General features: G+C 42.3%; 2 protein-coding genes and 1 long non-coding RNA gene across 14 annotated transcripts in view; 1 reads left to right on the top strand and 2 right to left on the bottom strand.

Moving 5' to 3' along the window:
- lcor (ligand dependent nuclear receptor corepressor) overlaps positions 1-481 on the bottom strand; it is a 75,888-nt gene extending 75,407 nt beyond the window's left edge. Inside the window, exon 1 of the mRNA XM_037097231.1 lies at positions 278-481. Coding sequence (XP_036953126.1) covers positions 278-374 — 97 coding nt within the window. The 5' untranslated portion in view covers positions 375-481. The remainder of the gene's footprint in view (positions 1-277) is intronic.
- Positions 1-21,258, top strand: part of LOC119019211 (MORN repeat-containing protein 4-like) — a 112,325-nt gene extending 91,067 nt beyond the window's left edge. For 2 of the 12 annotated variants that reach the window (XM_037097639.1, XM_037097630.1), the window contains 7 exons: positions 1,310-3,445; positions 4,665-4,830; positions 6,288-6,395; positions 7,413-7,552; positions 10,953-11,067; positions 14,572-14,681; positions 15,951-21,258. In XM_037097639.1, the coding sequence (XP_036953534.1) occupies positions 4,670-4,830; positions 6,288-6,395; positions 7,413-7,552; positions 10,953-11,067; positions 14,572-14,681; positions 15,951-16,126 (810 nt within the window). In that variant the 5' untranslated portion in view covers positions 1,310-3,445; positions 4,665-4,669 and the 3' untranslated portion in view covers positions 16,127-21,258. The other 10 variants (XR_005074960.1, XR_005074958.1, XR_005074959.1 and 7 more) reach the window with 10 other exon arrangements.
- LOC119019357 lies at positions 6,530-10,697 on the bottom strand. The gene is made up of 3 exons (XR_005075027.1): positions 10,628-10,697; positions 7,654-7,724; positions 6,530-6,552 (listed from the first exon to the last, which is right to left on the bottom strand). It is a non-coding gene; the product is annotated as an uncharacterized LOC119019357 (long non-coding RNA).
- Positions 21,259-21,571: the final 313 nt, after the last annotated feature.

Here is a 21,571-nt window from a genome sequence, read left to right as displayed (position 1 = left end):
CGCAGGTGTAACACCTGCCGACCCGCCCGACACCAGCCCGGAAAGTTCGAGCTCAGTATCTTTTTGGCTGTGTCCGGTGGGAGGCAGGCGGCGCCAGGCAACAGCCGTGCGTAACAAAAAAAATGACAGCTCCATGGGAGCCTATAGGTTTTTTCCAGTGGACATTACAGCCGCGGCTCTGTGCGCTCTCCACTCCCTAAAAAACAAGTCCAGCAGCCGCCGGCACCGTCCGGACCCCGACACACACGCGCGCACACACAATGCCAAGAGAGCTTACCTACACAGTGAATGAGTTTGTGCCTCCAAGAGTCAAGTTCCTGCCGAAAGCCGCGCCTCTCTACCGTGCATTGCTGCCTTTTGCACAGACTCGCCATTTTCTATCGGCCCCTCCCGTGGGCGCGCACATACTGCTGGGTGCTTCCCTGCGCGCACGTCACCGGTGGTTTTTATTCTAGGGCTGGGTGGAGTGAGATATGAGGGGGACGGGGCTGCAGCATCCCCCTTTCTATAGCGCTCGTTTGTCCCACCCACCAAAAGCTCCCCCTCCCCCTTCTCCTCCTCCTCCTCCTCCTCCCCCCTCTTCCATCCCTCCCAGCATCTCTGCGCGAGGATGTGCTGTCATTGGTCGTTTAATGGGATGTTTGTGTGTTTTAATGTTGTGCAGGACGCAGCACATGGCGCCTGGGCTCCAAATTTGCCACGGCTCAGAGCAGCTATGTGTGTCAAAGGGCGCGGGCGTGCGGGGGATTTAAGACAGAAATGCACATAAAGACACTGCATTGTTTAAATTAGCAGATATGTTATTAGTGCAGCTCGACAGGCTAAATGAGCTGCAGTCAGAGTCAGGCTGCAGCACACAAAGAGCCTCTGTTATCAGAAACATGCTTCAGTGTCACTTTATGAACATTAGAACAGCCTGAAGCTGCACGGACCCAAAACCCCCCGATGTCCCTGAGAGCCCACCCCAGGAAACATTCACTCCCACCAGTTACAACTCATACTCTCTATTTAACCAATTAAAGGATCACTGCAAGGTCTCTCTTAATGGATCCTGTTGCTTTTTGTTAGAGTGGTCTTAATTGAATTAGTAAATTGGCTGCTTCCACGTGTCTTTGCATCTGTTTTTCCACAGCTGACATCCGGACGGATTCTACAGAACTGACATCTAGAGGTCCAAGTTTCTCCTCACGTCTCTTACCTGTAATACTAGAATTCACATCGTTCTGCCAACGAGAAACAATCTGTTTACTCTGATTAACATTTTATTTATCCAACTTAGCTTTTTGTTTTCTGTTCTCTCTCTCTACAGCTTCCTCCTCCTCTGATGGACCACAGGACTCTGGGATCATCTGCCTCTCCTGGTTCTTCACATACTGACCGGTCCGGACCGTCACACCCTGGACTCTACTGGATCGTGGCTCTCCTCTGCTTCACTTTATCCTTATATCTGTTTCTGTAGAATCTGACTTTTCTTCACTCTGACTTTTTTCTCTTGTTACTGCTCATTATCTCGTGTGGCCCGGCCGTCTTCTTCCCGGCCACGACTGCCTCGTTCCGCTCAGTCGTCCTCCTGGATCCAAACCCTTTATATATAATAATTAGTCAATCCGAATCATAAACTGTGATTTGGTTCTGTTCTGTTCTGCAGCATCTATCACATGTCTGTCTGTCCTGGCAGAGGGCTCCTCCTCTGTGGCTCTCCCTCCTCCATCTTCTTTTTGTTTTTCTGAACATGGAAATTTTCTCCTTGATCAAATCGAGAGTCTGAGCACAGAGGAGGTGTTTCACTGTGCAGACTCTAAAGCCCGCTGAGGCAATGTGATAGTGATTTCGGGCTTTATAAAGCGTGTTAAAGTTTTGTTTCCCATCATTCAGACGTTTATTCAGCATCTTCTTGCTGACAGGAATGAAACTCTGATACTGAATCCTGCTGCAAAACTTCTGGGACTTTTCACAAAGTACAAGATACATTCCCATAGTGACTAAAACCACTAAAACCACATGATCCCAGCTGTCAAAATACACTTTAATAATGGAAAGGTTGTTTTATTATGTTGGGAAAAGTAGGCTTACATAACAGTGCACACAGCACAGAGCAGAGAGGTGGAGGTGACGTGTGCTCGAGGACTGTCTTCATCTTATCAAACTCAAGACAAGCTTGAAGATAACTGGACGGTTAATGAGCTGCTCTCTGTCCCCGTCCAATAAGCAAACAGATAAATAAATAAACAAACAAACATCGATTTGAATTATTTTTAATGAACCAAGCAAACCTCAGCTGTGAGATCCTGCTGGCTTCCATCCAAAATGTTTCTTTATTCATTCTCCATATCATCAGTATAAGATAAATAACATTAAATAACATAACATACATCACATATCAAAACAACACACACACACACACACCACAAAACTTGACACAACAACAAAAACAACAAAACACAAGAACAGAATCAGTTTTCCTTTATCGTCCCACAAACGGTGACAGAAGCCTCATAAAATACACTAACAATAGAAAAAATAAACAATATAAGTAAGAGGTAAGATATCGAACAGGCTCGTATATACATATGAACATAATGTTGTATAAAGTTAACATGTAAGACAAAATCTGTAACATAAAACACAACATAAATAAAAGGAAACCAGTGACATGACGAGACATAATGAACCTTTCATTTGACATCCTACAGAATAAAAAGAGTAAAAACACAGATAAAATAATATAATATAAATTACATACATTAATAATTAGATAATTGTACCATCATAAGTCATCATATCACTTTCACTGTGAAGCTTACTAACAAGTTTGATAAGAAACATGGAGTTTAATGTTGATCTACTGGCTAAATCTTGATTTTTTTTTTCTTTCTTTCTGTCTTTTAGCTTCACACTGAATTAAATCCGTATTGGCTTTAAATCCATTCCATCTCATCGAACCGAGCCAGGCAGAACAATAAATCAAGCTCCATAAAAGTGGCCCGAACGCGGGTCTAATCACCAGATTGAAACATGAAATGACACGGTGTCATTAACAGGAAGCTCTGCTGCCTCTTTACAGTCCTGCAGGGGCGGCGGGCAGCACGTAAAAAAAAAAAAGAAAGAAAGAAAAAAGAAAAAGAAAAGGAGGCAAGGGCAAACGTTTTTAACGGGAGGAGCACTCCGGCTAATGAAGTCGTTGAACCCGTTGCCCTCGACAAAGATGTCTCCCGCGGAGGGGCTGGACGAAGCGGCCAATGGGAGAGCGCCTTGAGACGGAGTGGAGGAGCGGCAGCCAATCACGTCGCGGCACCTTGGAGAGACGCTGAGGCAGCTAGCATAAACGGGAGAAGAGGAAAAAAAAAAAGCTAAATAGTCGCTGAGAGGAGCAGAAATCCTCCAACTGCCGCGTTGTTTTCAGTGATGTAGAGACAAAGGACCGAGTTTCTGTGTGTTTAAACAGGTAAAGCGTTTATGTTTCTCTCCACGTCAGCTCTTTATGTGTGTGTTTTATATATATATATATGTGTGTGTGTGTGTGTGTGTGTGGCTGCTGCCAGCGTCATGCCGGCTGGATGAAAGGGATTTGGGCGCCGTTACTGTGGCAACATTAGATGGAGGATACACACTCCCTCCTTCTCCTCCTGCACGGTGACAGCGCGCCTGATGGCATCCGAGCGATAACTGAGCCTGATAACGAACAGGCCTCTGATGGTGTGTGTGGTGCTGGTGAAGCCTGGACGTGTGTGTGTGTGTGTGTGTGTGTGTCTGTCTGTGTGTGTGATGCTACTGGTCGACGGCACTTTGTCTACAGTCTCGTTCTCAAACAAACAAAGAGGAGAGGAAACAGTAAACACAGCTGCTCAGCACTGGTCTGAGTGGAACTGAAGCATTCAACATGTCAGACAGCTGTAAGGAAACAGGAGTGAAAACCAAAAGGAGCAAGAACAGACGAGTAAATTAACAATAACACCTAAGCTAACACCACTGTTATTCAAAACTGTCATCAAAATGCAACCGAGGCTTTTTATGTGAATGTATATGAGTCAAACCTTCGTGTAAAAGCATAATTACCACAGATTGTTTATTTTTTAAGATTTACCGTATTGTCGTTTTCAGGTCAAACTCATTTTCAATGGGAGTGCTACGGGCACTTTTACGATAGCATCAAAATCTCTGTTTTTAAAACAGTAAGAAGTCTGGACACAACATGAAACTTTGCTGGTAGCATCACCAGGGTCTCTACACATGAACACCAGCACTGACAACATTGTTTGTGTCCACAGAGTCACTAAAAAGAAAGTTTTTGAACAGCTCATGTTAGCAGTAGCTTGTTCCACTCGCCGCCGTCCTGCCAGTGGAGAAGAGTCGATCTCTGAATGAGACGTAACCTGGAGGACAGTTAAGGTGGAACGCTCCTGAAGCTTAGTTCCATATAAATGCACAGATAATTTTTTGTTTTGTCGCTAGCGAAAAACAATATTGACCTTGAAGTTGAAAGAAAAGGAGCCTCATATAAGAAATCAGATCACCAGCTGCAGCTGTTTAAATGGAAGTTTGCACACTTTTGCCATCGCTCCATGTTTCACACTGGTATAAAGGGGGGGAAAAATGGAGGACGTTTGTATTAAAATCTCTGGGTCTTACGTGATGGGTTCTGTTGTGTTGTCGTGTGCTGGCAGGACCCATGACCCTGACACGAGGTTCCTTCAGCTACTCCAATGGCGAGGAGTACCACGGCGAATGGAAAGAAGGCAAGACCGACCTGCAACACTCACCTGTCCATCCTCCATCCACTTGGCCACAATTGCATGCATGGCTTTTAATGTCATTATCACAACAACGCATGTAAGTCACTCCATGTAAATGTCACACTCGTACTTGATTTATGTAATGAAGCTCTTGCGTGAAGTGAAGACTAACACTCAGCACTCAGACTTTATCTGCATTTACAGACACCAGTTAGGACATGTTCAGCCTGAAGGCGTTTCTCGATCTGAGGTCACATTGAGTTTGTTGGTGAAGAAGTCAGCACTGTTTCTATTCTAAACACCGTAAAGATTCATGCACGGCTGTAACAGACAGAGTAGAAGACGTACGGGAGCTGGAAATGGAAGGAAAAAAAATGGCAGTAAACTTCAAAGAAGAACAAACAAAAACTAGTAACCTTGCAGATCCACGAGAGAAAAATGGAGCGAGGACTTCAGGAAAGTTTTTACCTGCTGGGCAAGTTGTAATTATTATGTAACCCTTACCTGACAGTAGGAGCAGCTTCTTCTTCTTCTTCTTCTTCTTCTTCTTCTTCTTCTTCTCTTGGAGTAGCAACAGCTGATCAGTGGAGTCAGTTAAATATTCACTCCATCAAGAAGGTGTTTCTATCTGTCTCCACTCAGGTGCATTAAATCTTTAAAAAACAAACACTCACCTTGCGAGGTAGACATACTCTGATCACATGATCATCTCAAGTAAAAAAAAAAACAAAAACCAAAACAATGGCGGCTCCTCGAGACGTTAGTGTAGCTGCTATAGCATCAGTTGTATCAGAATTGGAGAGTTTATTTCATTGTAAGTTGAGTAAAGAATGGCACTGAAGGCTCTTCTCTCAAGTGGCTTTGATGAGAGTTTGATTCACCAAACGGCTCTAGTGGAGGTAGCGCTCCGCTACTGTTGATCTGATTGGTTGAAGTCAGCCCGGCACAGACGGTTACAGCAAGACAGTTTGTCCAGTCCAGTGTTTGTCTTTTAAAGTGGCTGCCCTTTTCTTAAAAAAAAAAAAGTTTCCACAGACGACCTCCCAGATGGTTCTGTGTAACAAACCACCCGGTGCGTCAGATAAAAAGAATTCTGATGTGGCAGGTTTCATTACGTTTAGCAGAACAAGTATTTAAAGGACAGAATTTGAGGAGGTGGGTCTGTTTTGTTGAGACATTTCTGGTTGCACTGCACTGATGGTGTGAGTCTGAAAGTCAGTGACGGAGAACAAGCATTTGCATATTTACAGTTTGGTTCACATCGGTCGGAGCCTCCCTTCCAGTTTGATGATATTAACGCTTTCCCAGGAAGGCTGAGCAGTGCGAGTCCTCAATCACCGGAGCACACACTCTGGTTCACTGCTTTAAAACTGAAGAGTCATTTCTGCCGAGACAGTATCCAGAGTCTTCAGCATGTCACGGAGAATCTGGAGCTTTCTGATTCAGTCTCAGATCTCGGTGACGGTTGGCAGAGATATGGGCAGGACTTTCCCCGAGTGCTCCCACTGAGCCACACAGAGAGTCTGAGTCAAGTTCAGCAGTTTTCTTTCACAGCCACACGGAGGCTCGTTGGTGGCAGGCTGACACAGCAGCGGCCCGTCGCCCCACGCTACAGGCCGGGATCCCCAGTGATGAGGCCCTTGTCTCCTGTATCCAGCGGAGGTCAGTCATTCTGACCTGTGCACATTTTGCAAATGTGTAACATGGTGATGTAGTGTGATGTCAAGAAGTCACGGCATGAAAGGCGAGGCTGCTGACGGGGCGTTTCAGGCAGTGTTTTCTGTGGGAGAGAGGAGCTCCCGTTGGTGTATGTAACACACTAAAGGAAAGGGGGAAAATAAAACACAAAAAGCATAATAAGTCTCCGTCAAAGAATAATCTGTACTGCTGGAGAGAGCGATCATACAAAAACACTGTTTACGCAGTAGAAAGATGCAAATATTTGATACGTTTTGGCGAGTAACACTGTATGGACTCAAAAACTCCTCACAACATCCTGCGTTTAAATTCAAGGGAGCAGCACATGTGAATCAACAAGGCTCGAGAATGTTACACACCAATGTTATCAATACCATAATGTTGGGACTAGTTCCAGTGTTGCACACATGCACATAGAACATAAAACTGTTGCCGCCGTGGTTGTGCAATGCGTCTGATAAATCTTTAAACACATTAATCTGTTACTCCACGTAAGGATGCCTACAGTACATCAAAATATAATAATAAAAATGTCGGCATGTACGATAACACTCCTGCTAAAACAAAGGTATCTCATGCAGCTGTTCAGGAGCGACTGCAGGAGAACAGTAAAACTAGTTTGCTTTTAGATGAACCTGCTCTCGCGCAGATTGCATGTAATTGGCAAAAAACAGAAAAGGGTGTCAAGCAGAAGTCTGTAATACGGGAAGATGCACGCAGAGACCATCTGGAGACCGTGGGCCCGCTGAGCCAGGATATCACACCACCTAAACCCGTATTTGCAGTTTGACAAAAACACTTTGACGACCTTTAGGGCAAGGTTAAACAAAGAACAAAAGTTTGGCACCATCGCGAGCGTGAAGCTGCGGGGAGAAACATATGGTGTCTGTACGGCTTGTGAAAAAAAAACTGTCAAACTGGTTTGGCTGTGATGCGATCTCAGGTTTTTGTCCACAGCAATGTTTTGTTTTTTTAGCACAGGTGTTTCTCAGAGATGACTGAAGAAATTAGTCCAGTAATGAAGCTCACGCAGCTCGTGTGTTGGCTGTCGGGGCCAGACAGGATTTCTTGGCAGCGTGTTGATTCTTTGCAGCCCAGTTTCCAGGATTTAATGTTAGCAGGTAACTTTTTGTCAAACCACAGATACGTAGTGACGCAATGCTAAGTTCTCAGCTCAGACACACAAATGCAAGTTTAGTGTCTAATCTTTAAACGACCCCACCTTTATTAGTGATCACATGTATTTGCATGATATCCTCCTCTGTCGTGCACAGAAGTCCATCTGCAGCTGCGCTAAATCAGTTGAAAAGTCATAAATCTTAGTCACAATATCTTTTCCCGTTTGGCTGCCATAAATTAAACATGATTGGCTATTTAGTGGGAGGAGCAGGTTAATACAACTACCATCTCTGATGTTATGGACTTTTCTATTTAAAATGCCGTCAGTGGTCTGTCTGTCTCTGTGCTGTCTCTGGTATCACCCCCCAGTCAGGGACATTTTTTGGGCTGTAAAATAATAAAATGTTCCCTCTTTCTTCGTCCAAAGGTCCCTGAGCAAAGATCCTTTTGTAAAAACGTGGCTAATGTTCATTCAGCTGGGTTTACTTCTAGTTATTGTATTTAATCATGAGAGAGATTTGTTAACCATATCCGGGTGTTACTTCCTTTCTGATGGCTCCCTTTTCTCACATTTACTTCTAAATCGTTTATTTTCTACCTGCTGTTAATAGCTTTTTAATTAACAACCTCCCCCCACCTTCCACACTGCCTCTGTAAACACAGTTAAACTCCTCCTGGGGAAACACTTCACACACCTCACACACCTTTTCCCAAAGACACACTTATATATTTCCATGCCCCGAAATATGTGTGTTCACATTTTGTTGATTTTAAACAGCACGTGTTGATTTTAATGTGTTTGTGTGTGTTGGGAGGCGATGTCATGGACACAGATTGATGCATGTCGCGTCTCTGCGTCCATGCATGCAAAGTCACTGTTTGCACACAAACACGAAGGTGTGTGTCGGACAGAGGTCTGCAGTGTCACATGAATAATTCAGCAGAGCGCCGGGTGAAGACAGGCCCCGGGGGCTATCGGGTTACAGGAAGTAGGGTGGGTACATCCACAACAGCCGAGGCACAGCCAGAGAGCATTTACTACTGTACTTCGCCCATGCAGTCATTTAACATCGATGCATTACCACTATTGATTGACATAAAAGCCGGACAAATTCAGCTAAACCGTAATTAGCAGAGACCGTGACCCGACACGAGATTGGAGGGAGGCGTTACAAAGGAGCTGAACGACAGATTAGAGTCTGTCTGGAGGGATCAAATCCAAAGAGACGGAGAGGAAATAACTGTCCCTTGCTGCAGCCGTCCGCTGATAATCTGCCCCTCCAGGAAAAAAAAAAAGAAGTTAGCTTCCCAGCAGTCTGCTGAGTGCTTACACTTTTACCAATTGATTTCATTAGATTCAGTAACGCCATTCATACTTTGATACTCTCCTTATCCTTGATAGAAGACACTCCACTTGGAGTTTGTAGCCAGACGACCGTGGCCACTTTGACACACCACAGATTGTCATTTTTTCAGCGGCCAGTCCGTGAAATTCCCTCCTCGGCCGCTCACTCGCTTGTCAGGATGAAGTGTAGGATTTAAGCCCCAGTTGGCCCTCTTCTTCACCCATATATATATACATATACACTTAATCAAGGCCTGCTTGTGCACACACGCACATCTGCACATATGGATGCAGAATGCAAAAGAAGACTTTGAAAATGGAATGCAGAGCTCCAGATTTAGTTTCTGCCAAATCTCTTCTCCAAATCTCCCGTGAAAACCCTGCTGAGATTAGGCAGAGAGCAGCACTTTAAGCAGCCCTGACAGATGGACTGCCTAATTTACTTTGCCATTAGCTGGGAGCAAGGGACAGCGCTCGCTAGGCTCACCCTTGCCTCACTCCCTGCCGAGCAGTCCTCCCCCCTCCATCCTTGTAAATCCCAATCCGCTGCGAGGGTCTCCCCCCTCCCACCACTGCCAGATCTTCCCCTCTTCTCTCCTCTCCACCGGTTTTATGCCACTTGGCGAGCTCACAGTAAATCCTATTCCTCGCTTACAGCTGCCACGAGGAACCCGGGACCTTCTCAGCCCGTGTCCAACTGCGCCTCACATCCAGTTATTCTCCTAATTCCCGCTGGGCCTGCTAATAGAAGTTGGCGAGACGAAATGCTCACTTCTTTCCCTGCCTGTCTACTTCCCACTGCCATCCTCCCTATCCTCCAAATTAGTCACAGAATTAGAGGGAAAATTAGGTCTCACCTCCATGGGAACGTTTTAGGAGGCATAAAATAAAAGAGAGCACCAATTACAACTGTTACCTCTAAATGAACATGTTAAACTAATCATGTACGTGCCTGGAGAACATCTTTTGCACAAACTCACAAAAAAAAAGAAACTCCTCACAGCTTCCAGTAATGTTCTGAAAATACTGAATGTGTTACTTGTGCTGAGATTAAACCTGCATGATTAAACCTGTGAGCCTGTGGTTTTGGGTTTAGCGCTTTAGTTTCTCAATTGTCTCAGGCGAGAAAGAAATCCAAATTTGTGCATCGGGGTGAAGCTGAGGCGGGATGAGCCTGCATTAACCATCACAGCCGACTGTTAGTCTACCAAGCAGCCTCAATATGTTCATAAGCAGTTTATTATCGTTTTATTTGACAGGAATTAAAGCTTTCAGCATCCTTCAAAGGACACTAAGAGACAACATCCACCCACTGTTCACCGTGCTGCCACCTGGCAACAGGTACAGAAGTATCTGCTGCTGCACCACCAGACTACAGCAGCTTCTTTTCCTCTGGCTTTGTGGCTTCTCCATTAATCCTCTCACAGTCCATTTTATAATATAGACAGATACATTTACCTTGAACCTTGAACCTTCTTATAAGGAATAATTACAACAATAATAGAACTATATCTGAGCATTACAACAAGATTGATTGCTTCTGTTCTGGTCACATCGACCGTAAAAGAGATCTCGAAGAAAATGCAATTATTTGTCCAATTGTATCAAATATCCTTGAGGAGACAAACATGGTCTGAAGAAAAGGAGATATTATCTGTAATACAGTATAATACAATATAATATAATATAACCAAGGTTTCCATTCAGTTTTTGTTACTTCATAACTACTTACTGTTGTCATGGAGGTTTCATTTCACCGCCTTCTACACATTCATGCGAGTCGCGAGTTTCGTTTTGGTTCATGAGAGATAATAACTAATAATACTAATAATATGACAAGTCTGGACCTCCAGAACCTCCTGGTGGTGCAAAAGGTTCTGTTGTCGGACTCTTGACACGAGTTCTCCAATAAGAACATTTTTGGGATCAGATGATAAAATGTGTGATATCACCTGCTGTTGATGCTGCTTTTTTATCTTTTTTATCCCTTTTTATTTTTGTTTGTTTTTTTAATAAACTGAAGTGTGTGTGTGCGTGTGTGTGTGTGTGTGCTGCAGGTCTGCGTCATGGCCTGGGTCAGCTGACCTTCAGCGACGGGACCTGCTACACCGGACAGTTTGAGAACGGCCTCTTCAACGGCTGTGGGATGCTGGTCTTCCCCGATGGCTCCAGGTCTGTGTGTGTGCTTCACTTCCTGTTTGCCTGACCTTTGACCCTTTCAAAATGAACTCATTAAATATTTAATTTACAATGAAACAAAACAGCAAAGAGCAAAACAAATCCTCACATTTTAGAAGCTGGAAACAGAATGTTTGTGTTTCTTTTTCCTGATTTATTACGATGAATTGATTACCGATTGTTCTTCAGCTTAACTTTCATCACCGACAGTCAGTATGTTATGAAATGTGGTCATGATGATCAATGACAGCAGGCAGTGTTGTGTAAGACATTGTGCTAAAATGATACTTAATACTGGTAAAACTGAAAGTCAGCCAACCCCATTGAATAGTAGTTGAGTAAAAGTCTGATGTTAAATGTACTTTTAGTGCAGTAAGATGTGCAGATTGTTGTGGAGTGGAAGTATAAAGTAGCAGGACATGGAAATACTCCAAGCACAGTAGTCGAGTAAATGCTCTTAGTTACACTCCGTCACTGACAGCAGGATGGTAAAAGGTGAGTTCAGGTGTTCTAATGAAACGAAGGCTGCAGCTTGTGATTACTTTCATTACTATCGATTAATCTGCTGATTATTTCTAAGGCTAATCGATTGTCTGTTCTATAAAATGCTGACAAAATGTTTTTTCCTCAGGGCCAAAATTGCTTCTCTGCTTGTAAAAAGACTGAAAATGATTATCAGTAGTATGGCAATTCATTGGATCTGGATTAATTAATCAGATATTTGTTGCAGCTCTAAATGAGAATCAGTAAAACAAGACAAGATCTGTACAGTTTGGTCGAGATGATCACGCACAGATCTGCAGATATTTTCTCCGTCAAAAAATATTTGAATGTTTTGAAGATGATTCCAGAACAGACAGAAACGTCTGCTGCTTCTCTTTGTTTATCAATTAGAAAAGAATTTAATTAAAGGACGTGGCTCCGTGACCCAAACGGATAGAGCAAACACTTCTTCCCCAGTTCAGATTCTGCTCCTCCAAATGTTTTCATCCGCTGTTTTCCGTTTAGCAGGAGGTGAAACGTTCAAGTATGAGCTGAGGAGGCTGAAGACACAAAAAGTATTTCCTGTTCAAGGCCAGTTGTTGAGAAAGAACAGTTGATTAATTCTTCAAGGGGCTTTTGAAACAAGTTTTTTTAATGAATATAAAGCAGAAAATCTGTCCTTTGAGAATTAAAGACCTGAAAGGCATCTCTGAAAAATGTGTGTGTTGCTCCTTCACAGAGGAGAAGCTGCTCTGATCCTCAGCAGCTACAGTTCACTCCAGCTGATAATAAAGAATCTGCTGTTGAACTGTTAATTTTTGAGCATCAATCAAACTTCATTTAACTCCAGGACTAAAAGTCAAATGAAGGTGAATGTCACCGGCTGCCAGGTCGATTTTGTCTTTCAGTAGATAATTATTTATTAATGATAAATTAAACTCCCGTCACAGGAGAGTGTTTTCTTTGTCTTCCTGTCAATGTTTGAATCTTCTTCCCCTCCACTGAAATGATGGCCGATGTATTCGTGATATGAGGTCCTGCCCTTTCAATTAAAACATTTCAGCTGCAAAACTCTGAATAACTGAACGCACTGAATAACACCATTAATAAATAAAATACAAACTTTCTTCCTGCTTATAAAAAAAACAAAACAGCAGCTTTATTAGTGGGATACTGTCTGAAACGTTATAAAGATTCATGATGTTTGTTGTGCTGCATCATATTTTGTATCGTCTGTATTGGCAAGTTAAAAAGTTACAAGACACTTTAAAAGTTAAAATCAAAGTCTCACCAAAATGCAACCGAGGCTTTTTATGTGAATGTATATGAGTCAAACCTTCGTGTAAAAGCATAATTACCACAGATTGTTTATTTTTTAAGATTTACCGTATTGTCGTTTTCAGGTCAAACTCATTTTCAATGGGAGTGCTACGGGCACTTTTACGATAGCATCAAAATCTCTGTTTTTAAAACAGTAAGAAGTCTCAACACAACATGAAACTTTGCTGGTAGCATCACCAGGGTCTCTACACATGAACACCAGCACTGACAACATTGTTTGTGTACACAGAGTTACTAAAAAGAAAGTTTTTGAACAGCTCATGTTAGCAGTAGCTTGTTCCACTCGCCGCCGTCCTGCCAGTGGAGACGAGTCGATCTCAGAATGAGACGTAACCTGGAGGACAGTTAAGGTGGAACGCTCCTGAAGCTTAGTTCCATATAAATGCACAGATAATTTTTTGTTTTGTTGTTAGTGAAAAACAATATTGACCTTGAAGTTGAAAAAGGAGCCTCATATAAGAAACAATACTGAAATCAAAAGCTGGAAAAGTCACTTGAGATCCTGCGTGGATAGTTGTTGCAGGAAGACAGTAGTTCCACCTTAACTGTCCTCCAGGTTACGTCTCATTCTGAGATCGACTCTTCTCCACTGGCAGGACGGCGGCGAGCGGAACAAGCTACTGCTAACATGAGCTGTTCAAAAACTTTCTTTTTAGTGACTCTGTGTCCACAAACAATGTTGTCAGTGCTGGTGTTCATGTGTAGAGACCCTGGTGATGCTACCAGCAAAGTTTCATGTTGTGTCCAGACTTCTTGCTGTTTTAGAAATAGAGATTTTGATGCTATCGTAAAAGTGCCCGTAGCACTCCCATTGAAACCTGAAAACCAAAATACGGTAAATCTTAAAAGTGCCACTTTTGTCGTAATCGTGCTTTTACACGAAGGTTTGACTCGTATACATTCACAAAAAAAAAACTCAGTTGCATTTTGGCGAGAGTTTCACTTTAAGGCTCAGCTGATTCTGTCACTACATCCTGAGCTCTCGGCCGTGTTTTCTGGTGCCTTTTGGAGAATTTAATCAGATGTTGGACAAATAAAATGGCGTCCTGTGAGACAGGCAGAACAAGGAACAAACTCCAGGGGGCCAAATGTATAAAACTCTACGTATATTAAGATGTTGACATCTGTGTATGCACAAAACAATAAAACATGCATACGCAGTCTTTTTGTACTGCCCACTTAGATCTTCATTCTGGCTCTGGGTGACGTCATGTCAGGTTTAGGGCTGCTCCTGTTCTGCATTGTTCCTGTCACCGGTTAATTTACTGTTTATAAACCTGCAGTTTGCGCGAGAAGTGTTAAAAAAATGCAGCGTTAATCACCTTCTGTGAGTGATTCTAATGATTAGGGTTTAAGAACCTGAAAGAGAGCAACAAGAAATGCTTTTTTAGATTCCCCCCGTAACCAGACGGCTGTCTCTGCTGGCTTAGGTGTTGCATATTCATGATGTCTGTCTACATGTTGGAGGTTTCAGGAAAAGTTTTGTTTCTGCAGTACATATTTAACCCCAAGCACAAATACTTTTTCATACCAAAACTTCCAAGCGCTCAACAGCGTTTCTACAGTGCAGCAGCCGAGTCTCAGTTTGTACTCTCAGCATTAAAAGCATTCCTCGTGCTTTTGAAAACTTTCATCAATGTGTTCTCGTTGTGGATGTCTTTTGTCTTCTTTCAGGTACGAAGGTGAATTTGTTCAGGGCAAATTTCAAGGCGTCGGCGTCTTCACTCGCTTCGACAAGATGAGGTTCGAGGGCGAGTTTAAAGGTGGCTGTGTGGACGGCTACGGTGAGACTACTCTGCTCATTGTCCTCGATAGAATAAAAGCAAATGAACCAGAACTTTCTCATTTTTAATCACCACGTTGCTGCTGTCATAGTACCTTTTGAATGTTAAGGTCTGAAGATCATCTAACTCAAAAATTATGAAAAATGCAGTCAGTCAGTCAGTCAGTCAGTCAGTCTCCAGGTACTTCAGCTGGTGAGGAGCTTCAACACTGTTTTTCTGTGAAGCTCCAGAAATGTTTTGTGGACTTTTAAAACTTACCTGACTTTCCATCAGCGTGCAGAGAGGAAATAATGTCTGAAAGGTGAACTTTTCCTTCAGTTTTCATCCTATTAACGAAGCCAAAAAGATTCTAGCCTTTCAGAGTCTTGATACAAAAGAATGTTGTATCAGAAAAGATAATTTCCTGAGGTTCATGTTCTTTGAATCTCTAAATTTGACGACCTTTGTGTTCCTCGCTGCACTTGGCGCCTCGATCTCTCCCTGTTCTTTGTTCTGCTACCAAACATTTTGAATACTTTATTTTAATTATATTCAACTGTGAAACATGTTAATTGTCTGGTCTGAAGCCCGCTGTGCGTCTGCGGCTCGGCGTCTCTGGAGGCAATCAACACGTTTTTATTTGAAGGCAGCCGGGTGGCCGGGGTGGAACAATGTGTCACAGCGACAACAGGCTCATTTTTTGTGCTTGTAAAAATAAAAGGTGCAACATAAAGAAATCCCTCTGTTTCCTGAGATCTAACAGCAGGGTGGTATTTTTAAAAGGAAGGGCTTCACTCCCTTAATGCACCTTTTGGTTAAAAATTAACCCCAAGTTCAGGTAACAGTTAACCATAACTCTTTGTATGAAGGGAACACGACGACAGAAGATTGATGTGAAACAACTGAGTCTCAGTTCATTCAATATTACACCAGATATCCTCAAATAAAGGGACTTAACAAAGGATAGAGAGAGAGTTCAAGGAGCAGTCGGGAAAAGTTCAGTTTCCTTTTTAGTGACAGACTTCTGAGAAATTAATCCACAGCAGACGAAACAAGGACTTATCCTTCTAAGACATTTTTATAAACCCTCCATTGTTGGTGGAGTAACGCAACGCCAACTGACATCTTACCGCGTGCTTCAAAGCTAAATTACCGTATTCTTTATAACGTCATGAGTGAGCAGCCATGTTTTGCCTGAATGTTGATTACACAGCAGGCACTTTGTTTGTTTGGTACGTAGCTTCAGTAGCTGTAACTTTGTCGCACGTCGCTCCTGTTTCCTTCAATAAGAATACGTCACATCTGATCCAGGAGTGCTGACGTTTTCTGACGGCGGCCCCGGCGGCGGGGGCAGCAGCCACGAGGGCCTGTTCGAGACCAACCAGCTGATGAGGAGGGAGAACAGCCAGGGAGCCGTGCAGAGAGCGCAGGCGGCCGCCGCCCAGGCCCGAGCTCTGGCCATGTGACACCCGGACTCCATCACCCACAATGCCCCAGTACCGGGATCGTCCTCCTCCCACCGTCATCCTCTCGGTTTGAACAGCTGATTATGTTTTTCACGACCACGTTCATCTCCAGTTTTAGGTTTTGCACTTGTTGTTTTTCTTTCTTATTTTATGTCTCATACGTTCGGTATTCTCTGGAGTAGAAAACAGCCGATACGTGTTCGTTGTGTGTGTGTGTGTGTTTGTGTGTGTGTGTGTGTATATAATTTTCTTTCTCCACATCTGATCAGAAGCCACTGATTCAGGATCAGCCGAGCCAAACAAAAGATTCTCTGTTCAGTCGACACACTGGTGCTAAATCTGCTTCAGGCTCAGAGAACCTGACAAAACACAACTCTGGATTCAAAAGTGCGTATTAGTCGTCCTCCAGTGAAACTGGGCTGAATGTGGTTAAAACGTTTAGATGGAATCTGAGTCTTTGTGTTTTAATCTGCATTAAAATCCCTGATTGAATCACTTATTGACGCTAATTAGTTTCGGTGTTTCCAACTTTTGAAAGCAATCAAAATTCTAAACTACTAGAACTCCAGCAGCCAATTTAGATCTGTAATTATCTTTCATTGCCGGAGAAGGAAGAACTTCTTTTTTTTTTAGTGGCTGTCTAATTAATCTTAACAAACAACCTGAGAATGAGATGAGCTGCAGAAGAAGAGAAACATGTCAGACACGTAGAAATAACAGCTCCGCCTGACTTCACTTCCACACTTTGTCATTAGCAAGTTACTTTCTGCAAAACTCGACGCACATATTACGAAGTTGATAAGCTTAAACTGTTGATGTAACGTGGTGAAAAAGATTGAGACTTCTGAAACTGAAGTGAGGAAATCTTCGACTTCCCAATAATCTCTGAGGCAGTTTCGCAGGAGGAACTATGTCATGTGGTACTAATTATAACGAACGCAGACAAAGTGTGGAATTGGTACACCTTCAGTTAATTAATTCCAATTAACTCTTAATTTTCCTGATCTGATTTTAGGGTCTAAGGTCAGAGGGCGTGTCTTAAGGCTGTACAGACTCTGTGAGGGAAAATTAATAATTTGTGATTTTGAGCCACATAATTACTTTTTTGTCAGCTGAGCACGAGAAACTAAAAATGTGTCCACTAGAAATCATCAAATATGTCAAATAGAATTAAAAAATCTTAATTGACTGATGAAAAGTATAACTGAGCAATCACCAGCAGCTTACTTAATAAACTAATTCAACTCTAAATTACAGAAATAAAAGATTTTTGCTTATAAATACTGTGAAGTATCCAAATGTACACAGCCCACACTGACAATCTGTGCCTTTTTAAACGAGCCATCCGGACGCCTGTAAGTGGGCGGTGCCTTCTCGAGCCTGTGAGAGCTGACCAATCAGGGTGGACTGTGCCCTTAAAGAGACAGGCACTAAAACAGAGCGTTCAGACAGAGGGTGAAACTAGGTGCTGCAGCAAAAATAATGTGTGTTTTTTTTTTTGAACGTCAAAACATTTTCAAGTACATGAAATAAAAGTATGAACCTGAAAATGACCACATTTCACCCAGTTTTAACTTTGAAATATACTTTAACCTGCAGACATCCAGATCAGTGCTTTACTGGGTTTCCTGCTTTTCCTGTGGCTCTGACATCCGACGTTTTATTGGTGCTCTCGTATTTAAATACAGATTGTTTACTATAAGTTCTCTTCAGGAAGTCGGTCTGGGCTGAAGTCAGTGTGAACAGTATCTTTGTGTTGTTATTCTTTCACTCAGTGCCGTTAGTCTGATCACAGATCAGCGGGAACATCCCCCCTCAGTGCCAACCACACAGTGCCAACAGGCTGCGGCTGATCCAGAGTCAGTGGCTCGTCATGACAGAGGAAGTTGAAGGGGGTGTAGAGGAAATGCCTGCAGTGTCCAGGGTACAGTAATGAGTGCAATTTCTGTTTTGGAGGTGCAATTTGATAATAACGTGCAATTTCTGCCTGAAAGCAAGATTCCCCTTCCTGCAGGTTTTTTTTTTTTTTTTTTACATTTTGAGATGAGGAGCTTTTGTCTGTGAAAGAGGCTTTGTGGGTCAAAGGGAGGCTCGTCTGATGAAGCACAGGCTGGGTGTCGAATGACTCTGAGAACTGGAAGGCTTTCATTCCACAAATACATGAAAAGGACCATTTTTTTAAAGTGAAATCCGATATTTTTACCATTATTTCAGGATTCCATTATATGCTTTACCTTTTAATTACCAAAACAAGACCCAATGATGATCATTTCAAATGTTTCTTTTCTTGTGTTTTTGAAATGAAGCTTCTTCCTTCCCCGGGGAGGCAAGAAAAAGAAAAAACACCTTCCTCTGTTTTTTTTTCCAGTTTTTTTTGTTTTCTTCTCTACTTTTCACATTAATGATGTCACTGTCAGTGTTTAGTGTTTGTGTACAAATCACCAAAAATCCTGTCAGAGGAAGGAAAAAAAAAAAAAAAAGGTGTCAGCATCACTGTTGTGAACTTAAAGCTCGTGACTTAGCTCAAACTAACACATATTTCATACGTGCGTCGTGTCTGCTGGGAATCAGCGTCCGTCTGTGTAATGAGACTGGTGTGTAGACGTGCCGTGTGTGTGTGTGCGTGTGTGTGTAGTCATACTGTGGGGTTGGTGGGTGGGTGAGATATTAAATGGGAAATGGAGTTAATTGTCGGTTATGTGATTATCTCGGAGTGCGATTAATTTAGGATGTGGTTTGAGGGGCTGATGTCTTCCCCACTGACCAATTTGACAGCGACATTGGAAAACAGCCGGACTGATGGAGGCATCTCACACCTTTTAATTGGCTCTGGGTATTCGAGCAGCGGCGCCGTTAAATGGAGCTGACTGTTGCCTTTAGCGGAGGTGGTTTTCAGTCTTAAACGATCTGTCAGTCTTGGACACTGTGTGTTGTTAATAGGCAAAAACCTTGTGACTTTGTTGTGTTTTTTTTAGCACATTGTTTTCCGTATTGATCCCACGTTCGTTCACAGTTTTGAGATAAAAAAAAAACCTTTAGGGATCACCAAACCCTTTAAATCGCACCTTAAAAATCTCAACTTGAAAAGTTGCCGTTTGATATTAACACAGAAATGTTTCCACTCAACAGCGAGCAACACTGTCGATACTTTTGATTTCATGTTTCACTGTGATGAGTCTCCAGGATAAAGAGGTCGCGGCCGAAATCCACCTTAGAACAGAATTCACTGATTTCTTTCCACCTCAGACCAAAACTCAGAGAGAAAGCCGAGAGTTTTCTGCAGAATCTAAATATTGAGACACTTTATTAATCAGCTCTGTGGACTAAAGTAAGAGAAACGCTTGAATACTAATGGGGTTTAGCTTGTTTTCTGCAAAACATTTATCTTAAAACGTGTTTTTAAGGAACAGTTTGCTGCCAAATTAAGATGTCCTCAACTCGTCTAAGATGTTAGCTTAAAGGAACAGTTCCAGATTTTTGGAAGTACACTTATTTGCTACGATTGTACTAGACTAGATGTTCTTAGAGAATACATGAAGCTGTAGCCAGCAGAGCGTCAGTTTAACTTAATTAGCATAAAAAAAGAGTAAACAGTATCGTAGGATAGCCTCGCTGTCTGCAGACAAAACGTTCCAGGCAGGCAAGATGTTTCCTCCTTCTTCCATTTTTCATGCTAAACTAAGATATCATTAGTGCCTGCTGTGATAATAATTTTCTCATTTAACTCTAAAAAAAGTGTATTTTACAAAAATAACGAGCTAAATCAGTCGATTGTTTCCACCTCGTTTATGTTTCGTTTCCATGATTACGGACATCGCTAACATGAGAGAGAGGCTAATTTTCTCTGTTTTTAGATGCACATGGAGCATTGTTAAGACAAACACAGGACCAATAATGCAGGCGGCACATAAATATTTTATTTATTATATGAACCACTAACATAGTGCATGCACTCGCTGTGACTCAGCTCACATGCCACCAAAGTCACCTATCTAAATATGCTGTCAGACTTTTCACCTAGAAAAACTGTGTAAATACAGCTGCATTATAATCTTCAATCCGATAAGTAGTTCATTTATGCTAACTTATGCTAACTTCCTGTGGCACAAAGCGCACAGGCTGAGTTCAGTTTTTCATCGGAGAATTCTTGAGGCATATCCTGGACCAAAAAACAAACTTGAGCAGGAGTTTCGTGAAATAGATCAGAGATCACAGACTGACAGAGCCTCGTGGAAACGAGGCATGAAACTTGTTTATTATTGTTGTCGGCGTCATGATGAAAAAAAATTAAAAAACAATATCCAGAACTATGCCTAAACCTAAGCCTAAACTAAACACCCCTTGGGCCTGTGACATTTGTATCGATCATTTGATTCTGGGTTAGACATCATCAAAAAGTGTCTTTCTAATTCTAAATGTCAGACTGTTCCTTTAACTTTAAACGCGGGTATAGCAGATATTTCTTTTAGACAGGGTTAACACTCTCCCAACCTGTCATACTTGGATCGTCCGCCATAATAATCTAAAGATCAGGAAGTGAACTTCTTTGCTAAAAAAAAAAACTCATCATAGATTTAAAAATGAAATGAACTCTTTATGTGAATATTCTGTTTAAGAAGTGATTTCAGACCACGTGAGGAGACCTGATGCCTTTTAAACTGGCTTATCGTAACAAAAACGTGTCAATTTTGAGATGAGTCTTGTTTGTTTTTTTTCTTTGAGGCTATACGACTGTTTATTTTGTACCAGGACTGTGTTGTTGTGGTTTTCTGTCAAAATCTTTAGTTGAATGTAATTACTTTTTTTTTCTCTGTGTATCTTAAGAGGCAAAATCTGAGTCCATGTTGAGAAAATATGTTTACCTGTGTCACTTATCCTACACACGAGGCCTGGAGATGTAATCTGTGACGTTATTTCTGATGGCTCCACAGTGTTCACCTCTCTCACTCTCTTTCACACACACACACACACACACTAAAACCAGTGCCAGCCTGATGTATGGCACAAACAAGAAGCCAAACACATTACCATAATCACCACTATAATGAGAAAACAAGGAAAGAGCATTCCACAGCTCTGGTAATTGTTCTACAACGAATAAAAAAAAAAAAAAAAAAAAAAGAAAAGAAAAAGTGCATCAACGACGCAGAGGGAGTTTAACAAGTGCCTGGAAAAAGAAAAAAAAAAACCTTCTACTGTGCTTTGAATACTGCCTGACTGTTTTACTAACTTTTTCTTAAGTGTATCTCTTTTTTTAAAAAGCTATTTGTCTTTTCTCTGCTTGATGAGGAAAAGTAAGAAAAAAAAGGCAGTGCGGGGGTGGAGGGGCAGAGGTCGACCATGTATATATTGTATACACTCCGGGGAGATCATAGCCTGGTGACCGATGACGCGACCGACTCGCTGCCTTCACATCAGCTCTGGACGCAGTTTCAGGCAAAACAG

Source organism: Acanthopagrus latus, chromosome 1 (genome assembly GCF_904848185.1).
Source record: "Acanthopagrus latus isolate v.2019 chromosome 1, fAcaLat1.1, whole genome shotgun sequence".
Lineage (NCBI taxonomy): Eukaryota > Metazoa > Chordata > Actinopteri > Spariformes > Sparidae > Acanthopagrus > Acanthopagrus latus.
The sequence above is the reverse complement of the archived record's forward strand: the minus strand, read 5'-3'. Positions and strand labels throughout refer to the sequence as shown.